This window comes from Xenopus laevis, chromosome 2L, assembly GCF_017654675.1.
Source record: "Xenopus laevis strain J_2021 chromosome 2L, Xenopus_laevis_v10.1, whole genome shotgun sequence".
NCBI classification, from domain to species: Eukaryota; Metazoa; Chordata; class Amphibia; order Anura; family Pipidae; genus Xenopus; species Xenopus laevis.
In genome coordinates, this window is record NC_054373.1 from 12046561 (window position 1) to 12069192 (window position 22632).

General features: G+C 40.8%; 1 protein-coding gene across 1 annotated transcript in view; it reads right to left on the reverse strand.

Moving 5' to 3' along the window:
- Positions 1 to 22632, reverse strand: part of LOC108707415 (E3 ubiquitin-protein ligase TTC3) — a 102840-nt gene that overhangs the window by 79894 nt on the left and 314 nt on the right. Inside the window, exons 3-11 of the mRNA XM_041581166.1 lie at positions 19446 to 19487; positions 12780 to 12858; positions 11701 to 11749; positions 11145 to 11274; positions 7506 to 7596; positions 6120 to 6173; positions 3509 to 3641; positions 2633 to 2715; positions 1430 to 1524 (exon numbers count right to left, since the gene is read on the reverse strand). Coding sequence (XP_041437100.1) covers positions 1430 to 1524; positions 2633 to 2715; positions 3509 to 3641; positions 6120 to 6173; positions 7506 to 7596; positions 11145 to 11274; positions 11701 to 11749; positions 12780 to 12858; positions 19446 to 19487 — 756 coding nt within the window. The remainder of the gene's footprint in view (positions 1 to 1429; positions 1525 to 2632; positions 2716 to 3508; positions 3642 to 6119; positions 6174 to 7505; positions 7597 to 11144; positions 11275 to 11700; positions 11750 to 12779; positions 12859 to 19445; positions 19488 to 22632) is intronic.

Consider the following 22632-nt stretch of genomic DNA (forward strand, 5'->3'; position numbering starts at 1 on the left):
GCTGTTTTATGCAATATCTTTTTGTAGAGACCTACATTGTTTGGGGGTATAGTTTTCCTTTAAAAAGGAGGAAACACAGAATCTGGTGATGTCCATGAGTTCAAGACTTCAGGCTGTCATTGTCAGCAAAGGGGTTTCAACCAAGTATTGAAACGAACATTTTATATTCAGTTTTTTAATTTGTCAAATACTTTGAGCCCCTGAAATGAAGTGATTGTGTTAATAAAAGGCTTTAGTTAGCATCTGAGTTGTTTCATTGTGGTACTGTACAGAACCAAAATTAGAAAGAAAAGTGTGTGTGTATGTGTTTATAAATTGATGAAGACCAATTAGACTGGCCATTCTATAGTTAACTAAAAAGTTAACTAAAAGTTAACCTAAAGGGATACTGTCATGGGTATCCCCCATGACAGTATCAGTTAATAGTGCTGCTCCACCAGAATTCTGCACTGAAATCTATTTTTCAAAAGAACAGATTTTGTTTTATTCAATTCTGAAATCTGACATGGGGCTAGACAGCTGCCCCAGTCATGTGACTTGTGCTCTGATAAACTTCAGTCACTCTTTACTGCTGTACTGCAAGTTGGAGTGATATCACCCCTCCCTCCCCCAGCAGCCAAACAACAGAACAATGGGAAGGTAACCAGATAACAGCTCCCTAACACAAGATAACAGCTGCCTGGTAGATCTAAGAACAACACTCAATAGTAAAAGCCAAGTCCCACTGAGACTCAGTTACATTAAGTAGGAGAAATAACAGCCTGCAAGAAAGTAGTTCCATCCTAAAGTGGAGGCACAAGTCACATGACTGGGGCAGCTGGCAAACTGACAATATGTCTAGCCCCATGTCAGATTTCAAAATTAAATATAAAAAAAAATCTGTTTGTTCTTTTGAAAAATGGATTTCAGTGCAGAAATCTGCTGGAGCAGCACTATTAACTGATGTGTTTTTGAAAAAAAACACGTTTTCCCATGACAGTATCCCTTTAAAGGTGAACCACCCCTTTGCTATGTGTTAACTTCTGCCACTAGGTGGAGCATGCAATACAATTATTAAATAAAGCTTTGCTTAAATCCTCGGCGTATGGCACTGCTGAAAAGCAAATGCCTTGCCTCCGTACGTCTAAATGACCAGGAGTATTTGGCGCATAACAGCAGACAAAGATAAGGTGGCCGTACACTTGCTGAATCACCACAGTATGAGTCTGTGTAAAAATCTGCAGTGCTGTGGCTAAAGCAATGCATAAAATCATTACAACAGTGTGATAACATGTGGGATTTTACACTGAGCACTATGGAGATATTTGGTAGATTTCTACACTGCTTTATAAATAAGCCCCTAAAGGCTCAACCTCCTGCAATGACTACAAGTCCTAATCATGTGCAGCAGAAATGAACAGTGGTCAAGTGTAAGCTTGTGACATCTTACCTATATTCTATGGCTTTCGAATAAAGCTCAGCAGCCAAAATAAAATTTGATTTTGAGAACTCTTCATTACCGTGTCGCTTAATACATTCCGACTCCTGCAGCGAAGAAGAAAAATAGATTTACAAAATTAAATAACAATTTGCCCTATGTGTCAATTCCAGGAAAAGGTAAGGATGTGGGTCCCCTAATGATTATGACCTATCAATACGCACAGATTTTCTGTCTAGAGACACCTGACTGTAATATGACTGGACAGTTAGGGGGTTATTTATTAAGGTTTGAGTTGTGTTTATAGATAATAAAGGCTATGACTAAGTGCCCCTATGGCACGAAACTCGTTAGGCTTTGCTGTGATGTTTTTTTGCTTAAATAAATACTTTTCTACTACATCAATTTACGGTGTGTGGTCTGGTATGTGCCAGCCCTTTATTATCTATTTGCATTATTTGCCTCCCTGAGCTGAAGGTCTGGGGCTTGAGCACCTGTACCCCCTTTCTTCCTGGGTAAGTTAACCCCATCATCTACTGCACTCGACACTGCACGCCTTGTTTATAAGTTTCTTGAGTTATGTTTTTCATGAAAATTTAAGTTTGAGTTTATTTTTTTAGATTTTCGGGTTAAAAAAAAATTTGAACTTTCGAGATTTAATAAACCCCGACCCTGGAAATAGCTTTTATCCAAAAATACAACAACTAAAACCTGTCAAGGTCATGTAGGAGTCAATGGCAGAGGTCCCTGGAACCAATTGAACATGTCTTCATTATGTTCAAGTTTTTTTCCAGAGGGTTTTGCCCTAAAACTTGAACAATGCGGGAGTTTTTTCATGCTGAAAACTCGATCAATTTGAGTTTTTCCCCCGGAACTCAATGATTCGTAGTTTTTCCATTTGAGTTTTTTTAAATTAGAAACCATTCGAGTTGTGAGTTTATTCGAGGTATATAAAAATACTCTAAAATTCGACCTTTGATAAATAACCCCCTTAATGGTGAGCAGATATCTGCAGGTATAGACAAAATGTATTTTCTTGCCCCTAAATTTACCCACCACAAACAAAATAGACAGAGCTGACTGTCACTTTGTTTGATTCAAACCTTGCTGTATTTTTATTAAAATATAGTGTGTGTGTGTGTGTACACAATGGATCATAGGAGATCCATTGAAGAAACTGACCCAATAACACAAGGACACAAAAAACAATCTTACCACAGCACATCGGTCGCAAAAATGTTTTCTCCACATAAAGAAATTGTATTTCTGTTCAGCCATACTGTTTATGTAATGTGCATCTGCAAAGGAGAAATAAAAATAGGCTATCGAAGAATGCACTGCAAACTGAACAACAGAACAGACAGTGACCCCAGCTGAAAGTGGCAAAATATGAAGTGGCCCAACAGCTTTCCCAGTATGTCCAGCTAAGGAAGCTTGGAATCATATCAGTAGCATTAACTACAGGGCACCCCTGCAAAAAAATCTTCAGAAGGGCCCAGCGCACTCTGATCCCCATCCTCACGCCCACTACCCACCCAGACTTCACCCACTCCACACCCCATGCTGACGCACTCTGCTTCCGACCACAGGTAAGAGAGCGGCGGGTATGGGGGGGCCTCTCTGTCTCTGTGAGACAAACTATACTTGTTAGGTCACATGAGCCAATTAACAGACAGAGTTCTGTCTTTTGCTTCACATTTCTTCCTGTTACAGTTGTAGCATTTCTGGTCAGGTGATCTCTGAGGCAGCACAGAGACCGTCACGAAATGGGGGCTTGAGGTAAAATATGTAGAAGGGCAATATTTACTTAGATAGATATATATATAATACCAATCATCAGGCAGCGTTTGCTGATCAGCTGTTAAAAAACAAGAATCTGATTGGCTGCTACATGTGACCGGACATGGGCAAACATGGTGCCCTTTATTACATTACTCTACCCAAACTGTACCATGACTCCCTCAAATCCTTAGTGAACGTGGTTTGACAGGTGCCTACATTCTATCATTTTATAGTTGACGATATCACTTACACAACAGGGTGCACATGATTTTTATTTTTTTTGTATGCCAAAATTGGATTACCACTTACAGTCAATAAATAATATCTGCAGGGGGAAGCATCTGAAATTCTCTTGTTCTTCCAGTTTCTTGCAAACCTGTAGTTCCCCCGTTGATTTAAGCCAGCTCATTGCTTCTGACACATGCTGATAATTTAAATGAACCTTAAAAGAAAAAATACATATACATTTCTCAAGCCGTGAAATACAAACTGGTCAAGAGAGTTTCCTTGCAATGAAAGGCACAGCATAGTTTGCAATATAAATACAGCAATGGTCTAATTGGCTACTGACTAAGTGGTGCATATACACCAGAGCTTCACTTGAAGAAATGCTCCTGCGTGCGCTCGGCTAGGGAAGAACTCCCCTCTTACTTACTGATCCAAAGAGGCTGCAGCAACAGCTCTGTGCTGCCCATACTTGCTGTTGTAAAGGTATACATACATTACATACATATATACATACATTACATATACATACATTAGATACACATACATTACATACACTTACATTACATACACATACATTACATACACATAAATACAAACATACAGCAAGGGTTGGGCCAGTGCTGCACCATACACAGCCAGGTAAGGCAATGAGACACTCACAAGCTCACTCCCCCACAGGCTCAGCCCACTCCACATGTGAGCGGAGGGATAAACCTGCTTCTGCATTGGAGCATCTGGATCTCCGGAAGCCTGCCCCCTATCCCTGGCCCAGAACACTAGCCTGCGCACTTACTTGGCCACAGCTTATCTCTAGCACGAGTCCCCGCAGGACTGCAGAGGTTGGGAGGCTGCAGTAGGAGGAACTACGCCCGTCGCCATGCTGCACGCTGCCTCTGATGACGTCATGTGATGAAGGCACTGTGAGCAGGAGATGCGGGCCGGGTAGGAAGTGAATGGTATGCGCACGCAGGAGCTTGTGTTCTGCTGTAGTGCAGCCATTCGCGTCATTGACTCGAGTATAAGCCGAGCACATTTTGGGTGCTGAAAAACCCGGCTTATACTCGAGTATATACGGTAATGAACAACTTGCATCACCATTTCGAACTGGCAGACTGCACACAATATGGAGTGCACACTCTTTTTAAAGGGGTGGTTCACCTTTAAGTTAATTTTTAGTATGTTATAGAATGGCTAATTCTAAGCAACTTTGCAATTGGCCTTCCTTTTCGGTAGTTTTCTAATTATTTGCCTACTTTCTGACTCTTTCCAGCTTTTAAATGGGGGTCACTGACCCAATCTAAATAAATACTTTGTAAGGCTACAAATTAATTTTTTTGCTACTTTTTATTACTCCTCTTTCTATTCAGGCACTGTCTGGAGAGCTGTTGAATAATAACCTAAATGACTCAAAAACCACAAACAATAAAAAATGAAAACCAATTGCAAATTGTCTTTACATCATACTAAGGGGCAAATGCATCAAGGGTCGAATATCGAGGGTTAATTAACCCTCGATATTCGACTGGGGAATGAAAATCCTTCGACTTCGAATATCGAAGTCGAACGATTTTGCGCAAATACTTAGATCGAACGATCGAAGAATTTTAATCCAACGATCGAAGGATTATCCTTCGACCAAAAAAAATTAGCCAAGCCTATGGGGACCTTCCCGATAGGCTAACATTGAGTTCGGTAGCTTTTAGGTGGCGAACTAGGGGGTCAAAGTTTTTTCTTAAAGAGACAGTACTTTGACTATTGAATGGTCGAATAGTCGAAGATTTTTAGTTTGAATCGTTCGATTCGAAGTCGTAGTCGAAGGTCAAAGTAGCCCATTCAATGGTCAAAGTAGCCAAATAAACACTTCGAAATTCGAAGTTTTTTTTTCTTCTATTCCTTCACTCGAACTTAATGAATGGGCCCCTAACAGTTCATGTAAAGGTGAACAACAAATTGTAATTCTAAGCAATATTCTAATAACCATTAAAATTTTAATGAATTAGCAAATATATTTAGTATTGAAAGCTGTATTGGTCTCTTACTATTACCTCCACTGCTTGTCCTAACTACTAGTACCACTTAAACTCTACTGGCAGTCCAGCTCTCGTCTAGCCAAGAGTCCAGTTCCCACAATGGCTCACATTAACAGATCCGAGATGAATCACAGACGTGTCCAAGGTATTGTGGGAACTGTAGTCTTAGCCACGGCATATATGGATACGTGACATTGTTTACAGCTGCAACACTTGCAAGTAACTAACAATAAATGCAGTTTGTTCTGGGATTCTTCATGGTTGGGTAAGCAACTTCTAATGGCCCAACATGCATTTGTCAGTTATTGGGTCAAACAGAAGAATCTGTGACTTTTTAGCTCAATCTCTTCGAAAAGGCCTTAGAATTATTTTATCTGGAGCAGTCGTTACTATCAACCCCTTACAACTAGGACACCCACCCCAGTGTCAAATGCCATTATCTTTAGTTGAGACAGCTAAAAATGCACATTTGAGAGTTCTCTGCATAAAAACCTCCTGTGCGGAGGAGCCCGCTGATAGATGCCATGGGTGATTAAAGGTGCTTCACATAATGCCGACAGTGAATACACTCTTTATGCCATCAACCCAATTGTCATGTCACTGGAATGAACTAAATCAGATGATTTATTCAAAAACAAATTCCTAGTAAAAACTTAACCCACCATTTCCATTGACTTTGCGATCTTTAATAGGCCCTCTATAAACCGTCGCTCATGCTGAAACAAAAAATAGAAACACGTTATACACAAGCATTTCTGAAATGATATTAACTCAAAGAGATCAACAAACCATTAATGTTCAAAAAAATAAAATGCAAACAAAGATTAACGGTGAAGTGATGGACCCATTCTCACAACTTTTAAAGGAGAACCAAATCCTTGCCAATAAAAACCCCTACCCTACATAGACCCCCCCCCAGCCTAGGTGGTACCTTTGGTAAATGTTCCTAACTTTTCTTACCCATCGGTGCAGATTCAGGTCATGAGTTCACAGGCGCCATCTTCTTCTCTTCGGTAATCTTCTTCTGACACTTCGGCAATTTCCGTGACTTTCGGCGCATGCGCAGTTGTCGCGAAACGTAAGACTGCTCCAACTGGGCATGCTCCATTACATCGCTCTATTCCCAAAGATTACCGAAGAGAGGAAACCAGCGCCCGTAAACTCCGATGCCCTGAATCTGCACCAAGGGGAAAGTAAAGAGCTAGGGGCATTTACCAAAGGTACCACCAAGGCGGGGGGAGGCAGGGAGGGGGTCTATGTAGGGTAGGGGGGTAGGGGTTTATATTCGCAAGTGTTTGGTTCTCCTTTAAAAGTGTCCTTATGTTTTAGTCAATTTTCTATTCTGCCACTGGTCTGCAACCTCAATCTGTTTGGCTTGATTATCTTACATTCTGATTTCTAAATCCTGTTCAGTTTAAGGTAAATCCAAACAACCAGATAAGAGTTACAAATCCAAGCCTGGCAAATTGTTTTAGGCTGTCTACATAATGCTAAAGGCTCATTTTAAAGATAAATTACCCCCCCCCAAATAAACTTGCTTAAAGAGGAACTAACCCCTATAAATGAATGTGAATATGATCGTGACATTTCTATTCTATGTGTACTGTATATTGTGAGTGGGTCCCTAAGCTCAGTAAGTGACAGCAGCACAGAGCATGTGCAGTGAATTAGCAGAAAAGAAGATGGGGAGCTACTGGGGCATCTTTGGAGACACAGATCTTTACTGCTAAAGGGCTGTGGTTGCCTTGGGCTGGTACAGAAGCCCAAAACATAATGTACAATATTTCTAGCTACTTCTTTAGTTAGGCTTTAGTTCTCCTTTAATGATTCTGTTCAATAAACAGAATTCTAATTAATGCTGCAAAAGTGTGAGCAATGGTGCATAACAGATGCATAAAATAGAAATGATACTATAACACTATTATGCACAAAGCCTATATGTGGATTAACCATCCGTACTATTGTGAAATGGCTTGCATCTATGCACTACAAATAATATCAAACAGTGGAAATTAGGAGAGGAACAGGTTAAACAGCCGTTTCCTTACCGCCACTTTCTTTACTACATCCAGGAGTTCTTCTAACATCTCGACAAAGTTTAGTTTATTAAGACACAAGCCGGTAGAATCCGGATCAACCCTTAAGAAGATATATCAAATGTTTAGTACTTAAATATGTTGTGGTTTCGACTACTTTAAAAACAAAAGCCTCTCATTACATCTACTGACATGCAACCACACTGCATTGTAAACATTTCCATTACTGCAAGGACATTCCAGTTCTTCACATCTTAAGTGCCAGGAACTGTAAAATAAATGGCAGCAGCACATAGAAGTACCAGCAGGTCCGGACTGGCAAACTGTATTTCTCTTTAACCGCATCTCATAATGTGGCATAGCTTCATTGAGGTTATGGGCCCACACACTTTAGGCAGAGACAAATCACCAGGCCTCTTGCCTCATGAGGAAACTTCGGAAAACTAATCGCTCCGAGTGCCATCCTGCCAGCAATTTAGATTCTAGGCAGCAGGAAGGCAGTTTGGGGAGATTACTCGCTGAAGAAGAGGCGATTTGTCACCAGGCAACAATCTCACCGAATCTCTCTGCCCTAAAATTTAGAGAGTTCTGCTGTAAGACATGAGTAATCCCCTTATCGAACACTCTTGTAGGCTTACTGGCACTTGCAGGGTTAAGTCAATAGTTCTGCTGTAGGCAAATTGCAATAGGGCAGATCACAGAATCACAATTCTGATCTGGATTTGGGGTGCTGCTGCTAGCCAATTGCATAACATTGTGCAGTCTTGTGCAGAAATGCATTATAAATCAATATCCCCAATCTTTCTAGCTTTCCTACTGAAATCAGCCAATAATATGTTGCAGAAGTCAAGAACCTTAAAGGGATACTGTTATGGAAAAAAAAAAATTTTTCAAAATGAATCAGTTAATAGTGCTGCTCCAGCAGAATTCTGCACTGAAATCCATTTCTCAAAAGAGCAAACAGATTTTTTTTATATTCAATTTTGAAATCTGACATGGGGCTAGACATTTTGTCAATTTCCCAGCTGCCCCTGGTCATGTGACTTGTGCCTGCACTTTAGGAGAGAAATGCTTTTTGGCAGGCTGCTGTTTTTTTCTTCTCAATGTAACTGAATGTGTCTCAGTGGGACATGGGTTTTTACTATTGAGTGCTGTTCTTAGATCTAAAAGGCAGCTGTTATCTTGTGTTAGGGAGCTGTTATCTGGTTACCTTCCCATTGTTCTTTTGTTTGGCTGCTGGGGGGAAAAGGGAGGGGGGTGATATCACTCCAACTTGCAGTACAGCAGTAAAGAGTGACTGAAGTTTATCAGAGCACAAGTCACATGACTTGGGGCAGCTGGGAAATTGACAATATGTCTAGCCCCATGTCAGATTTCAAAATTGAATATAAAAAAATCTGTTTGCTCTTTTGATAAATGGATTTCAGTGCAGAATTCTGCTGGAGCAGCAGTATTAACTGATTCATTTTGAAAAAAATTTTTTTTCCCATGACAGTATCCCTTTAAGGATATTGTAGAGGGGAGGGGGATATTGTTTTTAAAAAAACAACCCAGAAAAACTCTACAAATATGCAAGTGGTAACAGTGACTTAAATATCGTATTTGATGTATGTTGCAAAATGTAAACATGCACTGGTGCAACAAAGACTCAAGTTCAGAAAAAAAGAGCAAACTTTAGCACTTTCAAAACCATCCGATGTGGCTTTACTCATGTAAGAAGGAGGAGAACGGCAGCATTCAAAAAACTTAACTCAGAGGGACAGACTCGTATTTAGTATATCTACGAACTGCAAGTATTTAAAAGCAGATATCAAAAACGTAAAAATAGAAAATGAGTAACTGATTGCTTCCCTTGCAAAGACTAAACCAAAAAATGGTTTAATGGGATCCTGTCATGGAAAAACTTGTTTTTTTCAAAACACATCAGTTAATAGTGCTGCAGCAGCAGACTTCTGCACTGAAATCTAATTCTCAAAAGAGCAAACAGTTTTTTTTATATTCAATTTTGAAATCTGACATGGGGCTATACATAATGTGAGTTTCCCAGCTGCCCCCAGTCATGTGACTAGTGCCTGCAATTAGGATGGAACTACTTTCTGGCAGGCTGTTGTTTCTCCTACTTAATGTAACTGAATCAGTGAGACATGGGTTTTTACTATTGAGTGCTGTTCTTAGATCTACCAGGCAGCTGTTATCTTGTGTTAGGGAGCTGTTATCTGGTTACCTTCCCATTGTTCTTTTGTTAGGCTGCTGGGGGGGGGGGGGGGGGGGGGAGGAGGAGGGGGTGATATCACTCCAACTTGCAGTACAGCAATAAGAATGACTGAAGTTTATCAGAGCACAAGTCACATGACTTGGGGCAGCTGGGAAATTGACAATATGTCTAGCCCCATGTCAGATTTCAAAATTGAATATAAAAAAATCTGTTTGTTATTTTGAAAAACGGATTGCAGTGCAGTATTCTGCTGGAGCACCACTATTAACTGATGCATTTTGAAAAAACATCTTTTTCCATGACATTATCCATTTAAGTATCTCAGCAAAAAAAGGTGTAGGTTGAGAGTGGCTCCTTTAAATAATGGAAATATTTTTGTTATTTTGTTAATTTCCTTTCCTCAATATATACCATTGAAGAGTAGCAGTATCTACTCCTGATGGCTCAGTTCCAAGAGTTGATTTGTCTGTTGGCTTACACAAGATAGGACACGTCAATGTTTTAGCAAAGTTAGAGATTTTTTTCATGATTTTTATGGTGTCGTTTTTAGCTCTAAATTACACTATTTACACCGCAAATAATTCACTCTACAATATCACATTTTATTCCTGAACCAGCAAGTGTATTTTTTTAGTTGTAACATTGGTGTGTAGGTGCATCTCAGGTCATTTGGCCTGGTCATGTGCTTTCAGCAAGAGTCAGCACTTTAGGATGGAACTGCTTTCTGGCAGGCTGTTGTTTCTCCTACTCAATGTAACTGAATGTGTCGCAGTGGGACCTGGATTTTTACTATTGAGTGTTGTTCTTAGATCTACCATGGAGCTGTTATCTTGTGTTAGGGAGCTGTTATCTGGTTACCTTCCCATTGTTCTTTTGTTAGGCTGCTGGGGGGGGGTGATATCACTCCAACTTGCAGTACAGCAGTAAAGAGTGACTGAAGTTTCAAAGCACAAGTAACATGACTGAGGCCCTCTAAAACTGACAGATTTCAAAATTAAACATAAAAATCTGTTTGCTCTTTTGAAAAACAGATTTCAGTGCAGAATTCTGCTGGAGCAGCACTATTAACTGATGTGTTTTGGAAAAAATATGTTTTCCCATGACAGTATCCATTTAAGGTGGACATACACCATTGAGTACAAAGAGTTAAGTTCAATTTTAGCATGGACACTTGTTTCCGACTCCCTTTCAAGTGGAACAAATGGACTGGAGGAAAGCAGGGTTATTTTGCAAATATTTAAAAATCGGATTCAAATCTCAACCTGGAATTCATGGACCTGCAAGTTTCACATCTGTATTGGGAAAAGACATTGGAATGGATAAAATATCACAATCGTGATAAGTTTCTGCAGAATGACATTATAAGCAGTATGGTTTTATAAAGGACAAGCGAATGACTGGGAAGGTGAATACACACACACACGATGCTTACTCACCATGCTGGTCCATTATGCACTGTAGGTGTATCTGCTTTAAGGACTGGCCACAAAATATAAATTTTAATCAAATCACAGTGTTCATGTATAACTTCTAATGGATGAGAGAGCCAGAATGTAACAGGATCCACTGTTTAGCAGAAGAAACAAACAAGGAAAAAAATAAGAATTAAGTCTATTTTATTCTTTTAATACCACTTTGCAGTTAAGAATGAAAGTACATTACGTGAGCTAATACAGGCCTTGCTAGTAAAATAATTCTATGTTTTGTCCTCATTCAGCATGATGCCAAGCCCCCCTCTGGAAAGTATTAATATTTTCTTTATCATAAGAAACTCTAGACCTTGCAGGTCCCCTGTAAATTGCAGGGTCGGCTTCCTCTATAGTTATGCCACGGATACCCAGTGTACAAATACCTTTATAGAAGACTATTTATTTAAATGTTGCCAAAAATCAAAACTATGCCATAGCATCCAGTAGCCAAATATCAGCATCAAAAAAAGCAATCAGAGCATAGAAAAATATTTTTAATTTTCTCTCCTTGAAGTAGTATTACCTTTCTCCCCAACAGGTGTAGGTGGTCTTTGCAGAGGATATTCATGACCCTGGCACAAAAAAAAAGAAAAGTATGTTTTATAACAGATATTCAACAAGCACAAAATAATAATAGCACCTGTGAAAGGCCACTCAGCCTGAAATAATGGTCAAAAATTCTTAGGTTGGAGTCCCTGCAATAGAGAGCAATGCAACAGGCTGAAGAGCACAGACAGAGAAGATGTTAGGGTGAGATTTGGGGATTATTTGAGCTCTAGGATCTACTGAAAGTATAGCACTGTGACTGTTACCCAAATGTTTCTATATATCTGTAACCTTGTTATGAGCTAGGGGGGCCCAGCCTGAAGGCCAGTTAGGAGAAGATTTGGGGTGAGTGCTTATTTGCACCCTGGGTACCCCTAGAAATATAGCAGGGTGACTGTTACCCCAATGTTTCTATATATATCTGTTACCTTGTTATGAGCTAAGGGGATCCAGCCTGAAGGTCAGTTAGGGGAAGATTTGAGGTGAGTGGTTATTTGTACCCTGGGTACCCCTGGAACTATAGCAGGGTGACTGTTACTACAATGTTTCTATATATCTGTAACCTTGTTATCAGCTAAGGGGGCCCAGCCTGAAGGCCATTTAGGGGGAGATTTGGGGTGAGTGTTTATTTGTACCCTGGGTACCCCTGGAACTATAGCAGGGTGACTGTTACCCCAATGTTTCTATATATCTGTAACCTTGTTATGAGCTAAGGGGGGCCAGCCTGAACGCCAGTTAGGAGGAGAATAGGGGTGAGTGTTTATTTGTACCCTTGGTACCCCTGGAACTATAGCAGGGTGACTGTCACCCCAATGTTCCTATATATATATATATATATATATATATATATATATATCTGTAACAAGGTAAGTAAAGCCCAAATAAAATGCTGACCTTTTAAAAAAGAACTAAAACTATCATTCACTCATTTCTTGTGGGATGTGTGCACAAAAATGATCGATATTTACTTAATCTACAGATCCCATTTGTGCAAGCAATGCATAAGGATAGGCAACATCCAAGTCAAAATAAAAAGTCAGCCTTAATAGTACTTACTCGGAAACAAGTGGCAATAACATGTGAGCTCCCATTGTCAATATCTGGGTACCCAGTGCCATCCATTGCTGAAGGGTTCCTTAAACAGGAAAATTACACCATTAAAATTTAAATCAAGCATTCCCTCTAATCAGTACAATTCTGCTCCCATTAATTCAATCACAGAACAGTAAACCAACAAATAAAGTATTAGTATTTGTGTTTCCAGTATGTTGGAATCTGGTAAAAAAACAACTAGCCTGAGCTGTTATATGTTATATTAGGGACAGAAATCAGTTTTTACTCTCTCAGTGTCACCTTTCCCACTGACCCCAATAGCTTTTGCGAAGGTGATATTCCACCCAAAGTCATTTATAGATTCCTCATTTCTGGGATCAACTGATATCTTTATTCTGGACCCAAAAGTGTCTTAAAGGAGTGGTTCACCTTTATTGGGGAACTCCGGTTTCCAAACTAACACAACACAGAAACCCCTAATATACCCATCACCGTTATCTATTTCTTCAAAAAGTATGAATAAATGCTGAAATCCAGCTGTGTAACAGTTCTTCTCTTTCTGCATCATTTGAAATCCTGGCAGGGAAGGAGGGACTAAACACTGATGTTACAAATTGTAACAATTGCTCCACAGCTTACAGACAGCATGCAGGAACTACATAACCCACAATGCATTGCACTGTGATGTTCCTTTCCTTATTGAAATCACATGTGCAGGGAATTGTGGGGTTTGGAGGATGCAGGCTGAGGACAGATGGCTGTTGATACAAAGTAACAGTCAGTCAGCTCAGCAAAGTAGTCAGACAGATCAGCAGGAGAGCAGGGGGCTAGGCTTAGGGAACTTTCAGAAATCATTAAAAATTATGAAAGGCTGCATATTTTTGAACTGATGTATTTTGCTAAATTGCTTGAAATGATGTCTACTTTTCAAAAAGCTTAAGTTATGTTTTTGTGGAGTTCCCCTTTAAGTTAAATTTTAGCATGTTATAGAATGGCCAATTCTAAGCAACTTTTCAATTGGTCTCCATTATTTATTTTTTATACACAAAGAGAAAGAGGAAAATCTTATCATACTTACCGTGATTTTCTTTTCCTGGACTGTAACATGGCAGTGGGCACTAACGGGTTAACCCCCCTCGTCATGTGACGGACAGGAAATACCTCATCAATAAAAGCCTCCCTAGCCCCTGATACGTCCTCCAATTTTTTCTCTGTACCGATGATCTCCCCTTAAGGGCTGGGAAGTGTTGCCCACTGCCATGTTACAGTCCAGGAAAAGAAAATCACGGTAAGTATGATAAGATTTTCCTCTTTCCTGTCCTTCACATGGCAGTGGGCACTAACGGGACCTTACTAAGCAGTAAAGGATAACACTTGGGCGGGCTAATGCAAATATATTTATTCATTTAAGGTAGCTGCTTGAAGAATGGATCTTCCAAATTTTGAACGATTTTCTGCCCAGACGTCTAATTTGTAGAACTTTATAAAAGTGTTGACACTGGACCAAACTGCCGCTCTGCATAAATCCTCTGTCGAAACTTGGGCATGGAAAGCCCAGGATGTCGCAACCGCTCTGGTGGAATGAGCCTTAATGTTTAATGGGACTTGCACTGCACTAGCTTTGTAAGCCTCTGAGATACAAGACTTTATCCATCTGGCTATTGTAGGCTTTGAAGCTTTGCAGCCGGCCTTCGAGCCTGAAGGGATGAGAAGGATATTATCGTCCTTTCGGATGTCTTTTAATCTATTAAGGTAAATCTTTAGGCATCTCACTATGTCAAGGTTATGCCATCGAGCTTCTTCCTCTGTTTGGGGTGAAGGAAAGAAAGTAGGTAGTACAATGTCCTGATTCATGTGGAACTCTGATACTACTTTTGAGATGAAATTTTGTGGAGTTTTCATGATAACACAATCATCCATGAATCTGAGGTGACTGTCCAAGGCTATGAGAGCCTGAATTTCACCTACTCTTCTAGCTGATGTTATTGCTAGAAGAAAAGCCATCTTCCAAGTTGTGAATTTTAGCTGAACTGTGTCAAAAGGTTCAAAAGGTTCTTGTGTTAGAGCTTGTAGCACCAGAGACAAATCCCAAGGCGGAACTCTTTCTTTAATTTTGGGCTTTATTCTTCTTAAAGCTTGAAAGAAACGGGATACTAGAGGTTTTGATGCCCAAGACTCTCCATGTAAGGCTGATAAAGCTGAAATTTGCCCTTTTAATGAGGAAACACTCAGATCTTTGTCTAAGCCGGATTGCAAGAATTCCACAACCTGCTCCTGAGATGCTGCTTCACTGGATTTATTGTTGCTGACACACCAGTTTATGTAAACTTCCCATATTTTGTAATATTTTTGGGAAGTAGATGGCTTTCTGGCTGCTAGGAGTGTGTTTATAGTCCTATGAGATAGACCTAGGTTTTCCATGTTTAACCTTTCAGTCGCCATGCCGTCAATTTCCAACTTCTCGGGTTTGGATGCAGAAGAGGCCCCTGTCTCAATAAATTCTGATGTACTGGGATTTTGAGTGGGGGAGCTTGTGCCATATTGAATAATTGGGGGAACCAGATCCTTCTGGGCCACCAAGGTAAAATTGCTATTACCTCTGCTTTGTCCTCCTTGATTTTCCTGAGAAGCTTGGGAATCAAGGGGATTGGTGGGAACACATAAGCAAGTTTGAAGTTCCATGGAATTCTGAAGCAGTCTTGGTACCGGGCTTGATTGTCTTTGAACCTGGAATAAAACAGGGGAACCTTCCTGTTCATTGATGTGGCCATCAGATCGATTTCTGGTAGACCCAAAATCTCCGTTATCTGGATAAAAATATTTTGATCTAGTTCCCATTCTCCTGGGTGAGGGTTCCGACTGAGCCAATCTGCCCATACATTCATTTTCCCTGGTATGTGGAGGGCAGCAAGATCTGATATATGAGCTTCCGCCCACTGGAAGATAAGTTGAGCAATTTGAAGTAAGGATCGGCTCCTTGTGCCTCCTTGTTTCATCAGGTATCTCACTGTGGTCATGTTGTCGGAGTTCACCATAATCGCCTTTCCTTTGATGTCTTTTTTGAACTTCAGGAGAGCTAGTCGGACTGCCATAAGCTCTTTCCAGTTCGATGAATACTTTATTTGATAAGATTTCCATCTTCCCCAAACCGACTTGTGTTCTATGTGAGCTCCCCATCCGTGTTTGCTCGCATCTGTGGTCAGGTGTAGCCACTGAGGAGATAAGAGAGATTTCCCCTTTAACAAATTCTGCTGAATTTTCCACCAGGTTAGGCTGATTCTGACTGCCCGGCTGATTTGAATGACTTGAGAATCTTGAGTTTTGTTCCATTGCTTCAAGAATTCTGATTGAAGGGGTCTGATATGGGATAGAGCCCATTTTACAGCATCTCTTGTAGCCACTAACTTTCCTAGGAGTTGTTGGCATATTAAGGCTGTAGGGACTGGGAACTTTGTGAATTTGGTTATGAGATGATGAATCTCTTCTGCTTTCTCTGTCGGAAGAAAAATCTTGAAGTTCACTGTGTCTAGGTAAAACCCTAGATATTTTAAGTTTTGAGTTGGTATTAGACAAGATTTTTCGGTATTTAGTATCCATCCATGATCTTGAAGGATCTTTGTTACGGTTCGAGTGTGATGATTTAGAATCAAAGGACAAGAGGCCTTGATCATAATGTCGTCTAAATAGGCAAATATCTCTATTCCCAAAGTTCTGATGTGTGCTAGTAGTGGAGCAAGAACCTTCGTAAAAGTCCTTGGCGCGGTGGCTAGGCCGAACGGGAGAGCCGCATATTGGAAATGTTTTCCTCGAATGCAAAACCTTAGAAATTTCTGATGAGCTGGAAACACAGGTATGTGTAAATAAGCATCCTTTAGATCTATTCTCACCATCCAATCTCCTGGTTTCAGCATTTGAGATATTGAGGAAGTTGTCTCCATACGAAATTTCTTTATTGTCAGATATTTGTTCAATTCTTTTAAGTTCAGAATGATTCTGAAGTCTCCTGATGTCTTTCTTCTTAGGAAGATTGATGAATAATTGCCTTTTCCCCTTTCTTGTATTGGAACTGGAAGAATAACTTTTTCTTCTAGTAGTCGTAAAATGCCCATCTTTAGGGCTGTATTCGCTTCTTCGGTTTTTGGTTCTCTTGAACTTTTGAATTTTGGAGGAGGGAAATTTTTGAATTCTAGGCAATAACCATTGGAAACGATTTGTGTTACCCATTCGTCCGAAATTGTGTGAGCCCAAACAGAATGAAAGTCGAGGAGTCTTCCGCCAACCTGATGCTGTAGGGCTCGCAAACCATCATAAGTTTTTTGGATTCCCCTGCTTCTTGTCTTCTTTACGTTGAAAAAACTGGCTTTTGCCTTTCCAGTAATTTTGCCCGGAGAAATTTCTGCCCGGTCTATAAGATCTAGCTTGTCTGAAAGCTCCCCTTGATGGTCTTGGAGGTTGCCTTTTGTCTCCCTGTCCTCTTCTATCCTGGGGCAGGAAAGAGGATTTCCCTGCCGAAGCTTTTGAAATTATGCTATCCAGCTTTTGACCGAATAAGAGATTTCCTTCAAAAGGGAGGGAGCAAAGGTTGTGTTTTGATGGTGTATCCGCCATCCAATGTCTTAACCACAATGATCTTCTAGCTGCAACTGCAAGGCTCATGCCTTTTGCAGCCAGCATAACTCCATCTAAGGAAGCCTCGGAAACAAAGTCGTTTACTGCTTTTACTTTTTCCAACATTTTTAAGATTTCATCCCTGCTGATTTTTTCATTTAAAGCTTCTTCAATCTCTCGGATCCAAATGTTGTTTGCTCTTGCCAAGGATGTAATGGCTATAGCCGGTTTACAGGAGGCGCCTGCCACCAGGTAAGCTTTTTTTAACGTGTAATCCTGCCTTCTTTCCATAGCATCACGTAGAGATACACCTTCATCTACTGGTAAAGTGGTTTTCCTAGCGACCCTAGTAATAGCAGCATCGACCTTGGGAGCTGTGTTCCACTCTTTAATCTCCTCATCTTTGAAAAGGTACATTTTCTTTATTCTTTTGTTAGTGTAAAATTTTTTATCTGGAGTGTTCCATTCTTTATTTATCATATCATTAATTACCTTATGAACTGGAAAAACAGCTGATTTTTTTGAGGCTGTATGAAACATTAGGTCTTTGTCTTCCGTTGTTTTAGCGGATGTATCTAGTTTTAATGTTTCCCTCATGGCTGTGATTAGAGGTTCCACAAGCTCAATGTTGAAAGAAAATTCTTCCCGGTCTTCGGCTTCATTCTGAGATAACTCTGTGTCACTTGAAATGGGGGAATCCGATAAGGACACATTCTGTCTGCCATCCAAACTTGTTATGGTCAAAGATCTTCTTTCCAAAGCGTGAGAGGAAACTTTTGATAAAACGTTTTCGGTAACTTTGTTAACCATATCGTTCATGGTTTGATCTACTTTCCCTTTCATCCAATCCATGAATGATGAGACCTCTTGTGAGGTAGATGGGCTTGCTAATTGATTCAGGCATTCTTGACACAGCTTTTTGTTTAAAAGTGCTGGATTTTCACAAGAGAGACACTCTTTCCTTGAGGATTTACTTCTCCCTTCGCTTCTTTCTCTGCCCTGATCATATCTTCTTCTGTCAGGGGAATGCCTGTGAAAAACAGTGCCCATAATATTAATAACATATAAAATAATGCTTTCTTCGGCTCAATCACTGTCCACTCACCCCCTTGAACTTGAGTGCGATCGCCTCCCAGAGCTCATAGCTGTATTAGGGAAAAGGTAACAATTATCCATAAGCAAGTAGGTAGAAAAAAGAAAACCTTACTGCCAATGTTCCCTGTGGATGCACTTACTGCAGTGTCTTAATCCCAGTTGGAGGCTTAGAAAGTTGTCCTTGGTTGATGATCCAAATCTCACCTTGGTTTCCTTGAGGTTGTTATATAATTTATGCGGGGAGACCCGCGGAGCACGCCAGTTTTTATCCGTGCTTGAATTCCGCCGGAAATGACGTCATCCGTCTGGCTGCGCTCCAGATGATCCGGCGTCTTACTGCGCATGCGCCCCAAGCGGAGCATTGCGGCTTATGGCGCCGGCTGGCAACAACGGCCACGGCCCCGGAGGAAGAGGCCCTGCAGGGACTCACTAAAGGCATGATGCATTGTCCCGCAGCATCAGTGGATGGAGCCAGGATCCACCGGATTCGAGGGTGAGCCACAAATGACGAGGGACAGGAAAAAATTAAGAGGACGTATCAGGGGCTAGGGAGGCTTTTATTGATGAGGTATTTCCTGTCCGTCACATGACGAGGGGGGTTAACCCGTTAGTGCCCACTGCCATGTGAAGGACAGGAAAGAAAGTTTGCCAGTGCACAGTTTGCTTTTAAAAATAATTATTACAAAAAATGAGGTGTTAGTACCACACTTTGGCCAAAATATGTAAGCTCACGTGCCATATCAAGGCCCCTTCTTAAAGGCAAACTGTGCGCTGGCAAACTTTCTGTCTCTACAAATATTGGCTTTTTATCATTTATAGCAGCTGGTCAACTGCAGAATATGGGTTAGACCGAGAGCTGGCACAATAGAGTCTACGGCAGCTGGTCAACACCACAGCATGAGTTAGACCAAGCGCTGGTGACTTCTGGGTTTCATTTATTTTTTTTATAGTTTTTTAATTATTTACCTTCTTCTTCGGACTCCAGATTTCAAATGGGAGTGACCCCACCTAAAAGCAAATGCTCTGTAAGGCTACACATTTATTGTTACTTTTTATTACTCATCTTTCTATTTACACACTCTTCCGTTCACATTCCAGTCTCTTATTCAAATCAGTGCATGATTGCTAGGGTAATTTGGACTGGAATTAAAACTGAAGAGCTGCTGAATAAAAAGCTATATAACGCAAAAACCACAAATGAAAACCAATTGCAAATTGTCTCAGAATATCACTCTCTACATAAATCTAAAAGTTAATTTAAAGGAGAAACCCCATTTAAAGCTGCCCTGCTTGATGGTGCTTTCCCTCGGGAGTAAATACCTATTGTAATCCCTTTTTTGTCCATGTGTAATAGTGATGTGTGGGTTGAGAAAAAACAGAACCAAGTCCCACCATTTATAGACCTGCGCTGATGACATCACAAAAGGGGCGGGGCAGGCGCAAGCCTATAAAACAGGAAGCCGGCAGTCTAAGGTCGTACTAATGTGTAATTATGCATGATGACAGAATGGCTAGAACCAAACAACATCAGGGCAGGGGAAGGTTCAAAAAGCAGCCATTCACAGCATTAGAATGCCACAAACCAAGAAACAATCTAGGGAACCCAAACTGACCCATTCTGCCCAATGTGAAACTGGCCGGCAAGTGCAGTTCCGGTGTAACCAGCGAGGCAACAAAACAATATGTGCTTGTTATAATCTTGCCTTTTGTACCGACATGTATCTTTATTTAAAGAATCCTTGTTGCCTTTCGGCATTAAACCCAAATAGACAATATGTGAAACAATGTATCACACTATATGTATCAAGTCCTCACTAATAAGATTACTTGTTTAGGCGTGTTCTGCCAATGACAAAAACCACAGAATTCAATGACTAATTCCAAATGTTCCTAAAACTTGCTCTGCCTGCTTGCTCATCATTCCCTGTGTATCACAATACTGCTGAATGAGCAGCCTGTCTACATACTGAAAAGCATCTCATACAAAGTCAATGTCACAGGTCTCCCCCATCCCTTTAGACGTTTGCCCACAGACCAATACTCAGTGCCTGGCACCCATAGGTGGCACAATACAGGGGTATTTATTGGTCAAAACGGAGGGCCTTCTATTAATATGCTATTAAAAGGCTAATTCAAAGCAATATTTCAATTGTCTTAATTATTTCGTTTTAAAAATTTGCCTATTTTCTTCTGAATCTATCCAGCTTTCAAGTGGGGGGGTCACTGACCTCATCTAAAAAATAAATGCTCTCTTAAGGTGGCCATGCACGGGCCGATAAAAGCTGCCGACAGACCTAGTCGGCAGCTTATTGGCCCGTGTATGGGCAAGTATGGGTAAGTCGACCAGATCTTGATCGGATGGGACTAAAAATCCCATCGGATCGTGGCCGCATCTGTTCGTTGATGCGGTCCTGCGATCCAACCGCGCATAAAGCCACCGTTAGGATCCGATCGTTGGGCCCTAGGGCCCACAATCGGATCAGCCAGATATTGCCCACTTCAAGGTGGGCATATCGTGGAGAGATCCGCTCGTTTGGCGACATCGCCAAACGAACGTATCTCTCCGTGTATGGCCACCTTAAGGCAAAAAATGTATTGTTATTGCTAATTTTTACTACTTCAATGAACACAGCACAAGGCACGCACTTCTCCGTACTCCAGGCAGCGGTTAAAAGTTCAGCTTTATTTCACAGACTCAAACTTTATACTATTTTTTCATGTTTGATCCTATTTTTTTACTACTTGTCTTGTAATTTAGGCCGTCTCCTATTCAAATCAAAGAAAGAATTACTGCTGCAGCACCTCTTTGTTTCAAAAAGTGAAAAACTTAATTCATTAGGTCAGACAACCAGGCCTGGTTGTCTGACCTAATAAATTAAATTTTTCACTTTTTGCAACAAAGAGGTGCTGCAGCAGTAATTTTTTTCTAGTATGTCTATGTAAACCCCTGACAAGGGCTTCCTTCTTCACTGCTTTGCACCCAACTTATCCAACAAGGATAAATAACATACCTCCCAACTGTCCCTTTTTTGGAGGGACAGTCCCTCTTTTGACAGCTCAACCCAAAGTCCCTCATTTGTACTGGACAGTCCCTATTATCTCTCCACTGAACATCCAGAAAAAGAAAAAGTTTCTCACTTAATTGGCTTTTAGCAGAACAGCCAACAGGTCCAAATAAGATACTTTGTAAAAATTTTGAGATACAAAAAAACAGTTTAGATAAGAATTATTTTCAAACTTTCATAACCTGCCAAATGAACATGGTAATTAGGGGGTGTGGCCACATAAAAGGGCGTGGTCAAAAAATCACTGCGCTATGTGCGAAAAAATGTTTGTCCCTCAAAATGTTGGTAGGTATGAGTGGATGAAGCACTCCCAATATTGACTACTCTTAAGGTGGCCATAGACGTAGAGATCCGCTCGTTTGGGGATGTGCCCAAACAAGTAAATCTTTACCCGATATGCCCACATTGAAGTGGGTGATATCGGGCTGATCTGATTGTGGGCCCTAGAGCCCAATGATCTGATCATAAAGCATCCGATACAGGCGGTCGGACCGCATAAACGCACGGGTGCGACCACAATCTGACGGGATTTATTAACCTGCCAATCGAGATGGCCAGATATCGACCGGTGGAGGCCCGACGGATGGCCCACACAAGGGCCAATAAACTGCCGACAAGGGCTGTTGGCAGCTTTTATCGGCCCCTGTATATGGGGCTTTATTAGAATCAAATGCATTGTTTCTAGGATAATGTAGACCCTAGCAACCAGACTGCTGAAACTACAAACTGGAGAGCTGCTGAATAAAAAGCGAAACAACTGAAAAACCATAGAAAATGAAAACCAATGGCACATTATGTCAGAATATCACTCTCTACATCACACTAAAAGTTAATTTAAAGCCCTTATAAAGAGTTGGTGGGATTCTGGGACTTGCAGTTGAGCAAGAGCTGGAGAGATGTAAAAATTTAACACTTGTTACTCATTTTAAATCATTTGTACCTTTGTCACCTCCACCCACAATCCAGGGGCCCCTGTGATGCTGAGGGCCCATTTCCGGTCCTGATTAAGGAGGAAGTAGCAAAGGTTCCTCATTATTAATGAACGTCCCGTCTCCAGGACGATCTATCCCATAGGAGCCGCAGCACAT